Here is a 20,685-nt window from a genome sequence, read left to right as displayed (position 1 = left end):
CGTTGTTGTTGTTGTTGTTGATGTTTCCCACAGTGGGGTAGGTGAGTGGTTAAAACGTTTGCCCTTCATGCTGAAGACCAGGGTTTGATTCCCCGCATGTTGGGTACAATGTTTGAAGACCAGGGTTTGATTCCCCGCATGTTGGATACAATGTTTGAAGACCAGGGTTTGATTCCCCGCATGTTGGGTACAATGTTTGAAGACCAGGGTTTGATTCCCCGCATGGTGGGTACAATGTTTGAAGACCAGGGTTTGATTCCCTGCATGGAGGGTACAATGTTTGAAGACCAGGGTTTGATTCCCCGCATGGTGGGTACAATGTGTGAAGACCTTTTCCGCTGTCTGGGATTCTGGATATGGCTGGAATATCGTTAAAAGTGGCGTCAAACTCAACTCACTCACTCACTCCTGGGTATTTTCGCGGACAGAATAGGTCCCCAGCATGATACACGATCTGGTAGTCACAATATGTGCATGGCATTGGCTATACACATTTGCTGTGATATATTTCACTTGCATCGCTTCACTATAACACCGTATTCATATATGATGTCTAAAGTTACTTCTTTGAGTGGCATTACATTTAAGCGTCTTGAACATCAATTATTTTAAGAACATCCTATTGTAAGGAGATTATTACCCTTGTGTTTCCACATCATATTTAGCAATACAAGTTATGCACTATGGTTACCAAAGGCTTGCATACCGATAATATAGTTTGTATTCCTAATATATTTATGATACAGAAATACACTAGTGTAATAACCTGTGTGTGTATTGCACATTAACAGCAGTGTTGAAGGGGTGAGTATGTTTTTACGCCGCTTTTGACATTATTCCAGCAATATCACGGACACCAGAAATGGGCTTCGCACATTGTACCCATGTTGGGAATCAAACCCATGTCTTCGGCGTGACAAGCGAATGCTTTAACCACCAGGCTACCAGACTGACCCCAGTGTTGAAGGGGAAGATGATTGCCTGAACTGTTGTCAAAAACATTTAGGTTCATTGTAGGGCTGGGACAAGTCCAAATATACTACCCGGGTACCCAACCCCCTATTACCCGACCCTCCCAGGGACCCACTGTAGGTCTCAAGTGATACAAAATGTCCGATTGGGAATGTTTTTACCACAGCACTTGCAAAACGTATGTAGATACATGTATTAAACTATCTGGTCATGCATATGCTGGAGTTGACTTAAGTTATATCTTTATTCAACCATATGAAAAGTCAGAAGGAATGGGTGCATAGTCAGAAAGAAATGCAAACATTAGTGACTTGTAGTGTAACCATAGAGTTCTAGATCATTTTTGTCATTAAACAATATAGCATGTGACTAGCCACGGGTCAGGGTAGTCCTGTGGGTACCTGGGTCCTACTCAGTACCCACCCGACCCAGGTACCAGAATTAACCGTCCAAACCCTGGATCATTGACATGGGAACTAAGCTTATTCACTATCTGACAACACATTAAACTAGTTCTTTTTTTTAGTTTTAATAAGTGCCCCCCTTTGTCAATTTTCTAAGCAGCAAATTACAAAATAGATCTACCTTGCTTGCTTTTGATATTCTGGTGTGCGGGCTGAGGAGGATACTGTTGGAGAGTGACGAGTTGGGTTGGCACAGTATCCCCTTCCAACCACCAGCAACGTGCAAGGCGGGCCCACGGGTTGGCACAGTATCCCCTTCCAATCACCAGCAACGTGCAAGGCGAGCCCACGGGTTGGCACAGTATCCCCTTCCAATCACCAGCAACGTGCAAGGAGAGCCCACGGGTTGGCACAGTATCCCCTTCCAATCACCAGCAACGTGCAAGGCGAGCCCACGGGTTGGCACAGTATCCCCTTCCAATCACCAGCAACGTGCAAGGAGAGCCCACGGGTTGGCACAGTATCCCCTTCCAATCACCAGCAACGTGCAAGGAGAGCCCACGGGTTGGCACAGTATCCCCTTCCAATCACCAGCAACGTGCAAGGAGAGCCCACGGGTTGGCACAGTATCCCCTTCCAATCACCAGCAACGTGCAAGGAGAGCCCACGGGTTGGCACAGTATCCCCTTCCAATCACCAGCAACGTGCAAGGAGAGCCCACGGGTTGGCACAGTATCCCCTTCCAATCACCAGCAACGTGCAAGGAGAGCCCACGGGTTGGCACAGTATCCCCTTCCAATCACCAGCAACGTGCAAGTAGAGCCCACGGGTTGGCACAGTATCCCCTTCCAATCACCAGCAACGTGCAAGGCGAGCCCACGGCGCCACAGGGGGACATTGTTCATTTGTTTGTATATTTGTTGTTTAACGCTGCACTCAGCAATAATCCATTTATATGACGGCAGTCGGTAAACAACGAAGTCTGGGCCAGACAATCTAGTGAATGACATCATGAGCATCGATCTACGCAATTCTACCCCAAATCTTCGCATGTGAGTACCTCGTAAGTGACGAACTTGGAGCAGGCGATCCAACTCCGTGGTTTGGTTAATTGTGTGTCATCGTATGTGGGACATTGCTCGTATATCAATCTCTTGCTTTTCTGGTCCAAACTTGATTATTTAGAGCCTGCTGTGATATAGGTTGAATTTTGTTGACTTGGCAGAAAGCAACATCAACTCAGCTTGCTCCGTCACTCGCGATAATTACCAAGCCAGTTAGGAAGAAAGTAACACCAGACAGTGAAAAAGGTTTATTTTCCCGCAATGATTACACATCACCATCTGTGTAACACACATACCCCACCAAGCGTCCCACCAAGTTACTTGACAGGGTCACTCAACTGTTAGGTCACTGTCGAGGTGTTCATCCTATCTCTGTAACACACATACCCCACGCGTCCCACCAAGTTAATTGACCATGATGACAGGGTTACTCAGCTGATTCTGTTTTCTGTAAGGAACTATCCAATTCCAAATGTCAAATATGGTAACAATTTTCGATAGTTGCTCAATTTACAATCATCGGATACATCTCATTTTCGTCACTGAACTCTGACCTCCATTAATAGTGTCTGGTCCCGTGAGCTATATTCATCAATTTCATCACCCGGGCTGGTCATGACCTTGACCTTGTTTTTACAGATGGACAGTCCACCCAATACCAAGCCACCTTTTGTCAGGAAAACATGACAGCAAGATGGACAACACACTATTGTGAAAGCTCCACTGGTGTATTCCCAGTTGAGCTAACAACCATATTGAAAGAACTGGATATTATATACAAATAACATACACAGTGTCAGAGGTTCCTAGATCCTCGATAAGAAATTAAGAATATTAATCCAACTCATGTTAAGAAGGATCTAGGTCTGAAATTAAGCAAGAATCTGGGCACCATTGGATCACATTTTATATGTTGTATAATAATGATAACTTTATTTCTTGGACCAAATGTTAGTCTAAATCCCAAATGTGAGTGAATGTTGTTTTACGCCTCACACAACCAATGAAAGAACCAACCAATGTACATACTAATTATGTAAGTAAAGTCTGGTAGACAAACTACCATATCACCCTTCAAAACTGGATGGATGACAAGTAACCATGGTAACCAAGTATCAGGTACTTTTGTTTGATGTATGCAGTTTGTTGACAGGATGCAAGGACAGTTAAACGTATTCTAGAAACCCACATGATTAGCGGTACATAGGTACAGTGATACAGTATTGTATCCCGATACAAGGCCCCGGATACAATACATTGATTTATACATTGAAATAATATACATTGCATTATGTTACAAGTAATGTTGGTGTGTATAACAAAACTGTCCAACAACCAGATTATGTAGATTCTCGAGTTGGCCATAAATAGTATTTCCTGTATGGCTCCAAACAGCATGCATTCACAGTGCCCTCTCTCCTATATGACTCTGCCCTACAATATCCTATCTTCGATCAATGAAATTTATAAACAAATGATTCTGGGTTGTGATTCACCTGACAAACGAAAGAGTATCAACTTATGGAACAAACAACTGTGTCAGGATATATGTGACCAGCCATGAGATAAGGGACCTTATGGGTGAAAAATCACATTTTGACTTTTCATTATGTTTTAACCCAACAGCATCTTTGGAACACAAAAATACAATTCACAGGCTTCAATACATATTTATTCCAGAGATACATGGTATCACATGGCTGTCTTCACTGAAGTAAGATGACAGAAAACGTCTTCATGACGTCATACCACATCGTATCCTAGCAACCATAAGGTCTCTTTTCTCCAGGTGGGTCACATATATTGTATGGAGAGATGTATTGTACCGTGACCCTCCTACATATATTGTATGGAGAGATGTATTGTACCGTGACCCTCCGTCTCGTTACACCTGTAATAGTGACACGATGTGTAACATTTCCCTCGGGCAGACACACAACCAGGATGTTTCAGGTACGGCTGCTGGACTGTGTACATGATAACTGACGAGGTACATTTCTCATTCTTGAACCTAACATGCTAAATACCTCAACACCCATCTGCTGATACTCGGATGATTTGTCCTGACAAAACTTTAAATGACTGGCAAATCATGTAATGAAGGTTTGTGTGTGTGAAATTATGACGGAAATGGACATTCTGAAAAGTGTGTGAATGACAGGTCTTGTTATGTACTTTCTATCTGAAAAACTAAAAAGGATATACACTCTAGTTGTTACCATGGTTACCACCAAATCAATTTGGTCAGTATTAGGGTTTGAAGTTCCCTGTCATAATGGCACAGTGTAAGTAAGTCCCCCTGCCTTGTTAGAAAGTGCCCATGCCTTCAGCACATATTAAGGACACACTTAGAAATCACATTCTGAAACCAGCCCTTTATCCCCGTACTCTCACAAGCAAATTGAAGAGACTTATGTCCGATAACAATTTCAAATAAACTAGTTTTTTAAGAAATATTTTCTACTTGTAGGCACACTTAAATCTCACAGTTGTATTTTGTTAACTGCTGGATGATGTATGTGGTTGGCTGACCTGTGACACGATTAATAATTTAAGAAGTCATCTTCCCTGTCCACCTGTACAAGCAGGGTGTATGGAGAACATAGTCCACGGTGATCAAGACACCGTGACCTCTCTGGTGAGTGAGTTGGGTTTAACGCCGCTTTTAACAGTATTCCAGTTATATCAGCTTAATGTGGGAGGAAAGCCCGAAGTGATGCAGGTCTCAGACGTTTACCACTTTGGTGAAACCCACGAGCACCAGTATGGTGCTGACAAACCTAGAAACATAATTGGGACGAACTGGGATTTGACCTCCCTAAGCTGGTACACTAGTGAATGCAAGCAATCAAATACATTCAATTCTTTCCCAACCCATTAGAAAATTGATTCAGGCAGCCTGTATGTGTAAGTAGGTAGGCGGAAACCCTGAGAAAATGAAGATGTTATTAAACACTATTTCATAAATCTTTACCTGAGAATGTAAACACTGACACAGGGTTTCACCTTGACCTTCAAACATGGGGTCCAAGGGACCCCAAATAATTAATATTAAATGTCAATGCTGGCAATATGAGGGTTCTGTAAAGTAATGAAATGGTGTACTGTACTGTACTGTACCATGCTGTACCATGCTGTACTGTACTGTTTCATAATTACTTCAGAGTCTGGAATGAATCAGTGATCATGTGGACAGTGGTCATGATGGATGGATGGATGAAATGACAGACACCTGTGACTGAAGGTAACTTGAATATTTTTGTCCGTCCCTCGGGATGCAGTGTATTCTTTTTCTGCATCCAATCTCAACATTTGTGCGTACTGGCTACACATTTGTGCGTCACATAAAACCCTGCCGATATGTTTCTTGGTTTCAAAATTACATTATTTTTTTCAGGTTTCACAGAATAATAAGCAATATATCTTATTTACTAGTAGTGGGACAATACGCCAATGGATCGCAATATTATACTTCCTGATACAAGTATTGATCACAGTTGCACACTGAGTAAAAAATATCGATTCATACCTTAAATGTTTACTTTAATGGCTGTTCCACCAAACACTAATTAGAAGAGAAAAAGTAAATATTTTCATCCATTGCCAATCATCACTGTGCAAGGTATTTGACTATCCTGTCTATGAAAAATATGGGTTACACTACAGATACGAGCACATACACGGATCGTGATACATATCGGATTGTGAGCACGGTATCGTGATACACAGCTGGTGTATCATTCCAGCCCTATTATTTACATAATTGGTTATCTGAATTGTGAATTGATGCAAATCTCCCATCAATGCAAAATAAAACAACAGTAACCATGGTAACTAACAATAAACAATGCATGAAAACAAAAACACAATGGCTGTACAAAGCTCACAAGCACAACATTAAACCATGACAGCTGGAATATTGTTAAAACAAAATGCAAATAATACCACAATAATAATGTGTACATGCCACCTTGTCTGAATACGTGGACAGTAACTCGCCTCACCTCATTCCACATTCAGAAGTTTAAAGTCAGCCGATACATTAACATGAGTAATATTCTGACCATGCTAATTAAATTGTAATATTGTTATATTTCAAGTCATGAGAATTATCTTGTTGAGACTGTTGAGCAATCTGAGCGAGTCAGTTAGTGTATACCAGTATTGCAAAACAATGCATCAGCAATTCTACATTGGAAATCAAATCGGAAAACATCCCCTCCACATAAGACGAGCCTCTTTAACAAACACATGACAGTCAGGTGATATTTCAATCTAAAAAAAATCAGATCTTAGTTCTCGCTACCACTAAACAAAGCGAACTAAGATCTGATTTTAATGAGATTGGTGATATTTCAACCGTCATGTTAGTGGTGGCTCAAATTTGAAGTCATTCTCTCAATTTGTTTACTTGAAGAAATGTTGATATAAAAACTGCATGTATATCATGTCTTTTTCATGCTGATTTTCAATATTCATAAAACAAGTTGGTTTTTCCAAACTCAAATTTTCACTCTCCAAGTTCACTTGTGTAATAGATTAATTTAATTTGTTTATGAACATGACAGGCATGACAGAACTACCTTGACTTGCAGAAATCTGTAAGGAAATGATTATGAGTTTAAATCATAATTCCTAGATAATGTAAGTACTAAGAGCATGTTGTTTCAACAAAATACTTTGGTCTGCTTATCTAAACTTGCCTATCATAAAGATAGAATTACTATTCATCTATGAACTTAATATTCAGTACAGCCTTGGAGCAAGGCTAGGAACTACCCAATGCCTGAGTATACCAAGGTAGGCGCTGTCTTCTCATATCCCTATCATAAAATTCTAGATCAAGCACATGATACAGGGGAGACAACTCTTAACAGCATTGCTTGTGTGAGGCAACCTTTACAAAATGTCAGGTCACAACCCCAGTATACAGGAGTAACCATGGTTACTATCCATATCATTTGTGCAAAATGAAACTATTGCCTACAGAAATGGTGTTGATGTATTCTAAAGGCTACATAAGAAATGAAGTCAGCTGTTTTCAACAAACATCAGGAAAGCCATTTGAAGACAGTAGACATAGAAAATGTAGAAATAGACTAGACCGGACAAAAAAAGGTAACCTGGTATTTTGAGTACAAAGATGATAGAACTAATATTGCTGACACAAAACATTCAAAACAAAACTGTTTCTGTCAATGACACTAAGATTTCTTTCGGGTTTCTGAAATTCGTAGCGACAGACATTCACGACTCCATGTAGTGAACTGTTACGAGAGGCCTACCGATTTGCTGAGTATTTTAACAAGAACGCCGGTGTGGAAAATGATCAGGACACATTCAGGAACAAGCAACAGAACACTCTGGGAGGGAGCCAACAGTTATCTCTTATGTATCCCCATCCAGATAGTGCAGGGTTAGAAACTAAGCAAGTCATATAGACCTTCCATGACCCCAACATTAAAAGTTGGCAAGATCTAGAGGGTCCCTAAATCAAAATACTATAGCTCAGCGTTAGAAATTGGCACTAGTCCTGTAGTCCTTGCCTAACTGCCCAATAGTTAAGGTATCATAAGGACCAGTAGAAATTTGCCATTATTAAGGGTTTTGCTATATGTTATCATTATAAGAACTAGTGGACTAAAACTGTTAGTTTCTACTGCTGTCTAAGCAGACCTTAAGGATCCTAGGACCCCCATAATTTCAAACACAGTAATGATATACAAAACAAACACATAACATACATCCGTGGCAGTTTTCTGGGATTTTGATACGAGTCCTTTTCTTTGATATTATTCATGCAGTTGTGCATTTTCTCCCTAAACTATGGTCAAGGTAGCTGTCCATCAACATCAGGATTTCTTCTTTATTTGTACACCAAACAATGTCCATGTACTTCATTCATATTAACATAACTTATCCATTTTCAATCAGCATGATCAGTGAGTTGTCAGTGATGTTTTCATTCACCTCTACCATCAGACCTTGAATCAGTCAGGCTGGAGGTCTACATTCCCTGATACACAATCTCTTGAGCATCTATATACCCTAAAACAAAATCTCTAAGACGAAAGAACACAAAAATTCCAGAACATGTTAAGAAATATTCTAGAAAATGTTGTGAATATGTTCACTCTCTGTCATAATGGTATCTTGCTTCAAGTTCTCATCGTCTTTCGCGATTTTCACAAACCTGATCCCGCACAGGAGTCCGAGCGACAGGAGCACTATACAGATAACGAAGATCATCCTGTTGCCGTGTCGGAAGACGTCTTCGTGCAGCAGCATCAACACAACACAAGATATGAGGTTGAGGGGGATCCGGAACCAGTTCATTATGCTGTAGCGGTGTGTCTCCGGGATTATGTGGTTGCGGAGAAAACCCATGGATGGAAAATAGATTCCGACTCCGAACTCGAACATTAGCAAAGCTAGGTACGTGACTGTCACATTCCGCTGCTCGGGGTGAGTAGCTATCACGCACACTGACATACTTGCTATGGCTATTACAGTCGCTGCTATCAACATGGTAGTCACTGGAATGTTCCGTGAAGTAAGGATTTGGTGCACAGCCTGACCAATCAGAATACACACCATAAAACTCGAAAAAGTTATTCCAAGAGACGGATGACCTGTGTCCAATACTGGTGTCCACAGAAATATTATAATGTAGATAACACTCTCAAACAGGGCTTCAATTGCACCGATCATGAAAATCTTCTCGTTGGTAACAATGCTCTTGAAACCTTCTCCACAAACCTTTCTAAACTTCACCTTATGGCCGCTGTAGTTTTCATTCCAGTGTGTGGAAATTATGATCCCAACGAATATCAAGAACGGAACAGCTAGCATGTACGGCGCCACAGGGCCGAGGCCGAACCATTCGGACACAATGTTTGTTGTAATACCAGCAGTCATGGCGAGAATGCCATTCCAGAATGAGGCTTTAGCAAATGTGAGGGAAATCCATTCTTTAGGAAAGTCGTGAGTTTCCAGATGTTCGTGAACATACCAAGCCTCGAAGGCTGAAAACAAAACCGATGTTGCCACACCGCCAACGATTCGTCCAATGATCAATATCATGTAGCTTCGCGATAGTTTAAGCAGGCATGATAAGGAATAGGTGACTGTAAACACAACACATAATTTCTTGCGACCGAACTGATCTGCAGCGATTGGAGTCCATGATCCGAGGATGACAGTCGAGGCAAACCCGAAGACGTAGAGAACGGCGATCTGCTCTTCCTGGAACCCATAGTAACTGTAGAGCTTGTATAGGTACGGTCCTTGAAGCCAGTCGGCAAACATGGCAACCAGGTACACCAGGTAGTAGCCTCGCTGGAACTTAAGGAACTGGGGATTGTTGCCGATAGATTCATCTTGCCGTGTGCGATGGGCCCAGAACTGCAAGATGGCACAGAGCACAGCAAGAGCCACGAACAAGAGAGATGTAATCAGTAGCATCGTGAGGGATCTTGTGGTCGCCTACTTCATGGTCCTGGGGAATAGAGAGTCGTGAGAATACACAATCATATGAAAAAACATTTTTTATAGGTTGAGTAGGTTGACATTTCACTGCTTTGTCTGACAGGAACTTAAACAATCAATGTAAGTGGGCACGCTCTTTTCAGATTAGTGCCAGCTCATTGACAGAAGGCTAGTGAATTACTTAGCTGACACTTCGCCACAGGACCACAGGTACTATCTGACAATTAGTTATCTTTTAAGTAACTAGTGACTACTACCTGATTAATGCATATGCACAAAGTGTAAATTCTTTCTGCAAAACTCAAAACTTACAAGATATGGATTTACCTCAAATAACATCTTCATCTTTAGAAACATTTCATAAAAATGAGTATGAGTGAGTGGGTTTGGCTAAGGCTCCTTTCATGGGGTATCATTTGATGTGGGAGAAAAGCACAAAGTGATATCTCAATAAACGCAAAAAATATTATTTAATTCTTATAAATATATATAGTTAATATAGTTAAGAAAAATTACTTCACAGACATCAAATTTAATGATTAACACACACAAAGCTGTAAACAGTCTGAATTCAGTGACATCATTCAACGCAATAATGCAACACAAGCCCTGCTCATTCTATTATCAGCCAATCAAGAAACAATAATTTCTATGTGGGCGTGGCATAATTTTTCAGTTTATGGAAACATCCACGCAAACATCCACGCGGTATATGGTCTCTCGCCAATCCAATGCCACGGAAGCGCTTTCAATTTATTTATTCCAGGATAACCTACATTATCATATAATGGGTAGGTTTCTCGGCAGGATAAAGCCAACGGATAAAAACGATATCCGTTGGGGTCATATGCAGATAGAGATGCAAATATCAAAGGTCAAGTAGGGACTACTTTCAGTGTTTATAACAAACATGGCGTCGCACTTGCCATTCGGCGATCGAGTCTGAATTAACCATCGTAAATCTGGATAAACTACAGGGATAATTGCAACAATTATAAAAAAATCAGTCCTATGTACTGAAAATCAATGTCGAACTGCGACGTAACTAAGGCATTTTATAAGTTTTGGCAACTTTGGAGATATAAATTTCGAAACAATTTTGCGAGGGCACTAGGCCTAGCCAAGCGGGATCAGTAGCCATATCTGTGCTTGTAGACCTCTGCGGCTTGAAACCTTTTCCACAAATAAAAATAGTTGGATTTAAGCGAAATATGTATGAATTGTTACCTTGTTTTGTTTTGGCGCTGTACATCTGACTGAACTTCTTAACGTTATGTCAACAACGTCTGAACGATGGATGGCCGCGAAAGGCAAGTGAAAACAATTGTTGTTTTTGTGTACATGTTGCTTCGCCACTGTATAAGAAACAGATTTCGGTTGGAACTATATTGGCTACTGTGACTGTCCGACTGACACATCATTTACTCGCCAAGGCTCACTAAATACAACGTTTATTCCTAATGCAGAATATTTACCATCCCCAAACTCACTCGCGTGATAACCTCTATGTAACACACCTAACGATCAGAGAAGCATGTGCAGCAGGGAGCACTATACAGATGCACCTGTTTCCTTGACCACATTCAAACACTGCATGATAAATATAAACGAAGAAATGCATCAGACAAAATTATTTGCAAATAGATACCGCTAAATGTCATAACCCTGCACTGTCATGTATTTCACAAGGACAGCCATGACTAATGACCATGACTAATGATCTACCCAAATCACTGAAGCAAATACATTTATGTGAATTACTTCAAATGCATCCTGTTTCATGTTTTTTGGTGACGTGTCTTTAATGTCTCTCTGCATTACGTGACTGATTCTGAACATAATAAATACTTGCGCTCATAATTGCTTTTATCTAATTATATAATGCATATACAACTAATTACTAAACGTTTTACACACCTTGATGTCACACTACACACGAATGCTAGTGACAGGTACTGGTCCGCTCTCTTTGCAAGCTGCCATGTCAACTCATAAACTCCAATCCAAAATGTACATTCACAATCTTTCTTCCTTCGCATCTACTGTATGAATGAACACATATAATTGTATTCAAGTGTATTGTAGTTTATAATTACAGAATATTATGAGATATTGTCGTTTCTTACAATAATTACACGTGTAAAAGATTGAGTTCGTAGCTACCCGGAAGAATAACCCACGTGTGACTTCCGGTGTGAAGTGCCGACCGAAAGAAGCCGGCAACATGGCAACTCAGAAGTTACCTCAGAAAAGATATTATAGACAAAGAGCTCATTCAAATCCGATATCTGATCACAGTTTTGATTAGTATGAACACGTTTCGTTTCTTTTGTTATGTTTGTTTTGGAGAAAACAATGCTGTATGAAATATGGTTCAATGATGGATATCTTTTCCGGACGCTTCAAACAATATTGTGTCAGACCATCAACATTGTTTAATCACCTTCATATTTATGTATAAGTTAAGAATCAAACACTCTGTGCATTTAAAGAATATATTTTAAAAATCTGTTGAAGTAGAACGTTTTATGCAAATGTCATTCACTTTGATAATATTATCAAACATTGAACATGTATACATTTTTTGCTCCATTTGGATCTTTTATTTTAGTGTAGCTAATATTTTTCATTACTTCACTTCTCACATGTTTTCAGTATTTGACCACATGATGCAGACTGCATATGTTCATCACTGTTGTTCTCCAGGAACCACACTGACACCTTAACCTGTTACGTGGTTTCATTCTGTTGCACCCTTCCATTATTGTTGTCTTGTTACAGGAAACAGAAGTCAATAACATCTTTTGGGGATTTTCATCTTGTGAAATTTGATATTGTTGTACCATACATAAAATGTTTGCCAACTAGACAAAACATAAACCTATGGAGAGAATGTTTTGCAAATTAACAAAAGACCAAATACAGTAAAGACACAATATCTGGGAACCTATTCAAGTTTCATGTTACGCTTATCATAGAGTATACACTCTGAGCTTATATTTAGTGTTACACATATGACAATACCTAACCTCGCACCAGAAATAATTCTAAGACAAAGTCTGCTCTCAGATCATTACCTCTTTCTTATTGCCTGTTGAGATGTGTGAGGCAAGGTGGGTATGGATTTGTCACTTTGTGGAGAGACGTATAAGTTTGTTACTCTCTTTAGTGTAGCACTCATTATCTTTCCTCAGTCCAGTAGATCCCTGGCATATGGATTGGTCAGAACACTACCCTCAGTTCTGTCAGCCTCCAGATACTCAGATCGATGTTTCCAGTGACAGAGCTTGTCCAAAACACCAGGTGGAGTTTGCAGACATTGGATGTGGATATGGTGGTCTCCTCGGTAGGTATAAGATAAGATAGATAAGATAAGATAAGTTTTATTGCAGAAACGTTCCATTACTGGACAGATGCCTTTTTAAAAGACAAGACATTATGATTCATATATACATATATACAGACATACATAATTTACATTCTTGTAGACACATACAAAAACAAAACAATCAATATTACATATTTGATGATATTATTATTATACATAAAATGTCAACGATTGATTATGAAGGAGTATTTATTTGTTTGAAATGATAGATATGGAAACAAATGCAGTTGTTGATATTGACTGCTTCATTATTTGTGAAATAGTGTAGTGAAATAATTTGTGTTCATGGCTGTGGACATTTACATTTACATTTTGTCTGGATAATTTTCCAAAGAGTATATTTCTTTCTTGAGTGTGTTTAACACAGTGAAGTAAGTAGTGTTTTTCGTTATCAATGATTGAACATGTAGAGCATAGCCTCTGGTGTAGTGGGGTTGGTGGCTTTGTGTGTCTTCCAAGTTCAATATTTGATTTATGGTTACTTAGTCTTAGTTTAGAAAAGTGAACTCGATATTTTCTTACTTTACACTGACTGAGATAGGGTTCTAATTTTATTTCATTTTTAACTATCCTATATGTCCTAAGTTTGTTTCCTGTGCCTCTTGTTGCATTTACATCTTGAAGAGATTGCTTGAAGAGGGAGTTGAATTTAGATTTGATTGTCTCTTTGAATATTGGTGATAGGAAAGCTGAAGTACTCAAATTGTGTTTTCCTAAGAATAGATTGAGCTGGTAAACCCATCCTAATCGTTTATTAACCAAATATGTACTTTCTGTAAAAGCGTTCTGAAGTATTATTTACAACTAGCAGATGTTGAAATGGCAGTCAGAAATGGATACTACAGAACTTAAACATTTTACCTGTAAGATAAACCATCTCAACATACCAGAGTCAAACAAAGTCCCCAGAATGGAAACATTGTATCACAGGTGTCCTACTGGCCGAGGGAACCTCGCTGACTGTGCAGAGTTGCCTCCCTTAGACTATGGGTTGCTCATCAATTATCCCCATGTAGGATTAAGCAAGGTCTGTTAGCACTGTACCTGTTCCCAACTTCCCATAGCTGATGGGATTCACCAAGTTCAACTGATATGTCATGATATGACTGAAAGTTTCTTTGAAACGGGACAACACCTTGGGAGTGTCCTCTTTGTTACCTTAGGTGTAGCACTGGCTTGTTTGTTGTTCTGGCATAAATATCATTGACTGTGGGTCCAGTCACATATCTGACTGTTGTGTATAATCTTGTTTCATTTAATAAATACAATATTACCGATACAGGCTAAAGCAATATTCATGTACTTGTCTACAAAAAATGTTTATTCAATAAGTATACCTTGAATATCTCCCATCATGGAATCTGGGTTAGAACAGGTCCCAGCAGCCCCACAGAAAGATCTCAGTCCTATGAGGATCGTAACTCTCGTACTTTAACATAGAATTACGATGGCGGTAGAGCTACGATCGCTTTGAGCAAGTGGGCCACTGTTTAGACTAACATTTAGTCTCTGAAATCTTATATTACACACTCTTGACTCTAAAAATAAAATATAAATTGTGGAATAGAGCCAACTAGAGTTGGCTAGACTTGCTTTTGTATGCGTTTCTAGATTATATTTTTTTCATAAAATAAATATATTCCACAGTCATGGTGCAGGACTAGCCCCTGTTGTAAGAGGCAACATATTAGATCAGGCGGTCAGGTGATTTGCTTGATTTCATGTCATACCCTGATGGCATGGAGTGTTGCACATTATATCATTCACTGGATTGTCTGGTCCAGAGTCTATTATTTGCAGTCTGCTGTAGTATATTATATTTGCATACTACTGAGTGCTGTAGAAACACATGGTATTGTTTACATTCCAGCAGTGCCACGCCCACTGTGTGTCAACTACATTGTGCGTGACGTCATCAGTGTACGTGGATGACGCCATCTTCAGTAAATAAATGATGGAAACCCCCATTACAGGTTTTCGTTGCCACTTGTTCCTGCCCCAAATATACAACATGCCACATCATTAGATGGAATATTGCCGAGTGCAACAAGGAAACTGAAATAGCTGTTTTCTGTTTTGTAGTACAGTTGTCTCCCTTGTTTCCCGAGTCGCTGATATTGGGGATGGAAATTCGGGTCAAAGTGTCAGACTATGTCAAGGACAGAATCAAAGCTCTGCGTGAACAGAGCCCAGAACACTATCAGAACATTGCCTGCATTCGAACTAATGCCATGAAGTACCTGCCGAACTACTTCTTCAAAGGACAGGTAGGTGTAACTGGAGCTGTCACAATCTGGGCACGATACAGTACGTATCCTGATACAATTTGTACCCCAATTTGTTTTTAGATATCAGAGATCGAAGATGGGATATCGTCGGGCAGAATCATATAGGTTTGAGGGCACTGTGAATGTTATGCTATTTATAGCCAACCAGAAATACATGGAAATCTGGTTGTTTGTCTATAGTTTCTGTCATTATTCATATGTTCTTACACCAACATAGACCCGTGAAGATCCGGGGTAGAATAGAACCCATGCTTGTCGTAAAAGGCGACTAACAGGATGGGGTGGTCAGGCTCGCTAACTTGGTTGATGCATGTCATCGATCCCTATTGCGTGGATCGATGCTCATGATATTAATCACTGGATTGTCTGGTCCACATTCGATTATTTACAGACCGTCGTCATATAGCTGGAATATTGCTGAGTGCGGCGTAAAGCAACAAACAAACAAACAAACAAACAAACTACACCAACATAACTTGTAATGTAATGTATCATATGTATCAAGATACAGGGGATGTAAATCAATGTATTGTATCGTGGGTCTCGTATCGTGACACAGTACTGTATTGCCCTACCGCTACACACGTGTGATGTACAGGTGGACCACGCCTGGCAGACTGTCAGTCCTGAGGTCACTTCTAGGCATCCAGCATACCACATAATTCGACCTGGCATTTAATTTAAGAACTCTTGAGTCATATCAGTGTACACAGCTGGTACAAGCAAATTAGACTGGTATTTTCACACAGAATGCATGGCCCAGCATGTTCATAAGTTCAGACCTAAATGTTTATTGAATTGTCACTTTGTAAGAAAAGAGACAAGAATTAGATTTCAACATTGAAATATTGGCTTCCGCATACTAGTAAACATTTCATGGCATCTAGCATTATGCACTGCAGCATCCAAGGAATACCAATTTAGAGAGCTCGGCACCCTGCGTACCAAAAGGAATTTAGCAATTAGTGATAACCCTAGTTACACAGACACTAGTCCAAGTCCAAGTCCAAGGTATTCAATACTCGACCGAATCAAGGCAGACCATGGACCATTTTACATGATCAATATGGTGGACATATATATTTTTTAATGTTGAAAAAGTATTATAAAATTGTTGCCATTAGGCCTTTGTTGACTGCCTGTATGGCGTTTCTTGGTAATTGAAATATTTTTCAAAATGTAAAATCCAACTCACTCTCTCACTCCAGCTGTCCAAGATGTTCTTCCTGTTTCCGGACCCCCACTTCAAGAAAACAAAACACAAGTGGAGGATCATCAGCCAGACGCTGTTAGCGGAATATGCATACACACTCCGCGTGGGCGTAAGTGTTGACTTCCTGCACATAGTCTTATACAGGTTCCTCTGGTGAAGATCTGGGTTAGAATTAGTCTTCAGCATCCCATGCTTGTTGCAGACATGACTTACTGATGTTGTTGACTCATGTCATTGTATCCTGACCTGTGAAGTTCCGGGGTAGAAGTTCACTCAGCAATGTTCCAGCTATATGACGGCGGTCTGTAAATAATCGAGACTGGACCAGACAGTCAAGTGATTGACATCATGAGCATCAATCCGCACAATTGGGATACGATGACAAGCATCAACCAAGTCAGCAAGCCTGACCACCTGATGCCATTAGTTGCCTCTTACAACAAGCATAGTCGTCATTTACAGCAACTATGGGTTGCTGAAGACCTATTCTAAACCGCATCTTCACGGGTCTTAAGTCCACAGTACATACAGATATAAGACTTCAGAGTTTGAGCTGCGTTGTCCATTTTAACAAAGCATGAGGAACACACAGAGCTGACACACTCTTAACATCCTTCTCACTTTGTCACTCTTGTCACTGGTGTACGACATGTTCAAGATGGACCTTCTAAATGGCAACATCGGTCACGGAGAGTAGTTGGATGGGTGAGCATGGTCAGCAGCTTGACTCCTGAGAGGTTCTAGGGCATAGGTCTTGCCCCACTCTGAAGCCCATGTTGCATGTGGTGTCTCTTTAGCCAGGGGGCTTTGTCCAAAATGTGCCTCTGTTCACCCAGCAGTGAATGGGTACCCGGTAGGATGAGATGGTAATGTGGCTGTGAACCCTCTAGCATGTCACGTGCTGCTAGGGTTGTATACTCTCCAGGGAGCTGAGAATTAAAATCAAGTGCAATTGATCCGCTGACTGGGGTAGTGAGGTAGCACTTTGAGCATGCTTTAGGGTGTTGATTTGGTGCATTATTAACATGTACATTATTAATATGCACATTATTGATATGCACATTATTGATATGCACATTATTAATATGCATCTTTTTTATATGCACATTATTGATATGCACATTATAGATATACACATTATTGATATACACATTATCGATAGGCACATTATTGATATGCACATTATTGATATGCACATTATTGATGTTGCAGGGTAAAGTGTACACAATAACAGACGTGAAGGATCTTCATGACTGGATGGTGCAGCACTTCGAAGCCTTCCCCTTGTTCCAGCGGATGTCGGAAGACGATTTGGTAAGTAAACTAGCGGAAGAAAGTTACTATTTAAATTTGTTTTTCTTATAAATTATAAATCTCTTTAAAACTTTTAGCCACAAGCACAACTTGAGGGTAGGTTAGATCTTCAAATAAAGAATAGAAAGACAAGTTACCGTATTTGACATCATAAGCGCCCCTCTCTAATAAGCGCCCACCGCGATATTTGCTAATATATTGGCTAATGAACAATCCCAATTTGCGCCCCTTCCAAACAATGTACACAATACTTATTTATTCATGTATTATACGCACTCGTGTGTTATATGCACCCTTAATTATGGGCAATTCAATTCTGGAAAATATATCTGTCGTGTATACTAGAAATACGCACAGACTTTTATTTTGTATCATTTCTGGCTGTCAGCATAAACCACGAAATTTACCATCTTTCAACCCCCTATCTCTAATTTTGAGAGCGCCCGGGGCGCTTATTATGTTGACTACAGTACTTTTGTTTCACTGGCATTGTCAGTGTCTAAAATTCCCCCAAATTTTGCTCAGACAACTGGACCTGCAAGTTTGCAAAGTTAACAGACCAGATATGCCAGTTCAGAATTTTCTAGACGAAAGAACAAAAGTAACGAAAGGCTAAACATAAGAATAGTACTGTTTAATGTTAGTTCTCAGAAAATAACAATTAATTGGTGGGTTGTCAACTTAGTTACTTTAACTCCCGACTATTGGGCGTGCAACTTTTCAAAATTGTCCGCCAGTAAAAAAGACAGTCTCGGACGTTCTGGCAGGCGTTTTTTTAAAGACTGATATATTTATGGAGATTTTTTCAAGATTCAGTTATACACTGATGGGACTCAAGTGAGACAGTGGGCTAAGGTGCCAAAATTCACGGCATAGAGTTGTGTCCCTTACTCATCCCCGATTCAGCCTAGTTTTGACTCTTGGCTTGTCAGCACCTGCCGAAGCTCTTGGGTTTCACTCCTGTGGTAAATGTCTGAGACCTGCATCACTTTGGGCTTACCTCCTACATGGCGCTGACACTGCGATAGAACTGGAATACTGTGCAATGAGTGAGTGAGTGAGATGGGTTTTTAACTCCAGTTACATCTCGCCGTATCAGGTTAAGTCGGGAGGAAAGCCCGAAGTGATATAGGTCTCAGATGTTTACCACTTTGTGAAACCCACTGTCACAGGTATGATGCTGACAAACCTTGAACTATTTCGGGGTGAACCAGGATATTCGAACCCACGATGAGAGGTTTCTGGCGTGCCCAAGGGACACTACCCTGCACAGCGAACTGTGGCACCTTAGATCACTATACCACCCGTGCTCCCAATACACTGTACTGCCTTCTGTAGTGACTTAATCTACAGAAATATTTGGTCTAGAGCATGAAACCCTATTTACTCACTAACTCTAAACTAAATCTTGACATAAGTTTAACAGATACATACATTCACATTCCAAAATGATAGGACAAATTTTATTACAGACAGGTAGATATAATTATTGGCATGTCTGTGTAGTGTTATATATTTCCAAGAACACTTCAGTGAGTATTCCTGTTTACAGAAGGGAGACATCATTGTGGACAAGTTGTTTGACAGTACAGAGGAAGGTCAGAAGGTCACACGAAACAAGGGAGATAAGCTGCTTGCCGTGTTCATGCGGATTGAGGACCCGTTCTGCAGCTCAAAGCCCCTGGACTTGAGCTGATGTACACTGTATCAAAACATTGTATCAACACATTGTATATTGTATTAAAACACTCATTTCATCATAGCTCTGGTGCCTTATGTTTGTTTGTTTTTTTAATGCCACACTCAGCAATGTTCCATCTATATGACGGTAGTCTGTAAATGATTTAGTCTGGACCAGCCAAAGCAGTGATTGACATCATGAGCATCAATCTATGGAATTGGGATCAGTGACATGCATCAACAAAGTCAACCACCCAATTCAGTTAGTTGCCTCTTACAAGTATCAGTTACTGAAAATCAATGCCATGTCCCCGAGGCAAGAGAGTTAACTGACTTTCAAAGTTTAATTTCCACCCTGGTCGAATTAGGATGGAATTATGGAGTTATATTTTGCCTGAACTAACAAGTCTATGCATAGTCCAATCAAAATAATGTAACAATATCGACACCCGGTTTATAAACAACATGGCAGAGCATGTGTAATGTCAACTGGGCATCGACAGATATTTCCAAATATTTTCATGTTTTTAATCAAGGTGATCATGTGATTTGATGCACTTTGCGAAGTAAGACCCATTTTATTACAATATAAATCTGGATTATCGAAAGATTGTCTTCACTGGGCGACGCCATTTTGTTTGAAGCAAATGCAAGTGATATGCAATGTGGAATTTGATTGGTCAATATGAGGAACATAGAAGGGACATAACTTGTAATAGCCACTGGTGACGATACCATCGGCCCTGCAACTGCATGAGAATACCAAGGCTAAAGGTCGTCATTGGCACTGTCAGATTTCCACCTCTTTCCCAAATTGAAGAAAGAAGTGTCTGGCAAGCATCATACAAATGATGATGATGTCATTTCTAGAGTG

General features: G+C 40.1%; 2 protein-coding genes across 3 annotated transcripts; one reads left to right on the top strand and one right to left on the bottom strand.

Moving 5' to 3' along the window:
• Positions 1-6,363: 6,363 nt before the first annotated feature.
• Positions 6,364-11,922, bottom strand: LOC139466838 (molybdate-anion transporter-like). 2 transcript variants are annotated; one of them, XM_071248550.1, is made up of 3 exons: positions 11,846-11,912; positions 11,156-11,283; positions 6,364-9,938 (listed from the first exon to the last, which is right to left on the bottom strand). In XM_071248550.1, the coding sequence occupies exon 3, from the start codon at positions 9,902-9,904 to the stop codon at positions 8,549-8,551; it is 1,356 nt and encodes a 451-aa protein (XP_071104651.1). In that variant the 5' UTR covers positions 9,905-9,938; positions 11,156-11,283; positions 11,846-11,912; the 3' UTR covers positions 6,364-8,548. The 2 variants fall into 2 exon arrangements, with proteins under 2 accessions (XP_071104651.1, XP_071104650.1); XM_071248549.1 differs by lacking the exon at positions 11,156-11,283 and having other exon boundaries at positions 11,846-11,922.
• A 193-nt stretch (positions 11,923-12,115) lies between these two features.
• On the top strand, positions 12,116-19,884 carry LOC139467184 (tRNA (guanine-N(7)-)-methyltransferase-like). The gene is made up of 6 exons (XM_071248902.1): positions 12,116-12,235; positions 13,123-13,274; positions 15,399-15,583; positions 16,813-16,926; positions 18,030-18,131; positions 19,684-19,884. Exons 1-6 carry the CDS (start codon positions 12,153-12,155, stop codon positions 19,825-19,827), a joined length of 780 nt encoding a protein of 259 aa, XP_071105003.1. The 5' UTR covers positions 12,116-12,152; the 3' UTR covers positions 19,828-19,884.
• Positions 19,885-20,685: the final 801 nt, after the last annotated feature.

Source organism: Haliotis cracherodii, unplaced genomic scaffold (genome assembly GCF_022045235.1).
Source record: "Haliotis cracherodii isolate W230 unplaced genomic scaffold, xgHalCrac1.p SCAF_19, whole genome shotgun sequence".
NCBI classification, from domain to species: domain Eukaryota; kingdom Metazoa; phylum Mollusca; class Gastropoda; order Lepetellida; family Haliotidae; genus Haliotis; species Haliotis cracherodii.
The sequence above is the reverse complement of the archived record's forward strand: the minus strand, read 5'-3'. Positions and strand labels throughout refer to the sequence as shown.

Coding starts and splice junctions, on each gene's coding strand:
- LOC139467184 (XM_071248902.1), top strand. CDS start 12,153: ATGGCAACTCAGAAGTTACCTCAGAAAAGATATTATAGACAAAGAGCT. Junction 12,236..13,122: donor TCTGATCACAGTTTTGATTA/GTATGAACACGT, acceptor ATCTTTCCTCAG/TCCAGTAGATCCCTGGCATA. Junction 13,275..15,398: donor TGGATATGGTGGTCTCCTCG/GTAGGTATAAGA, acceptor TCTGTTTTGTAG/TACAGTTGTCTCCCTTGTTT.
- LOC139466838 (XM_071248549.1), bottom strand. CDS start 9,904: ATGCTACTGATTACATCTCTCTTGTTCGTGGCTCTTGCTGTGCTCTGT.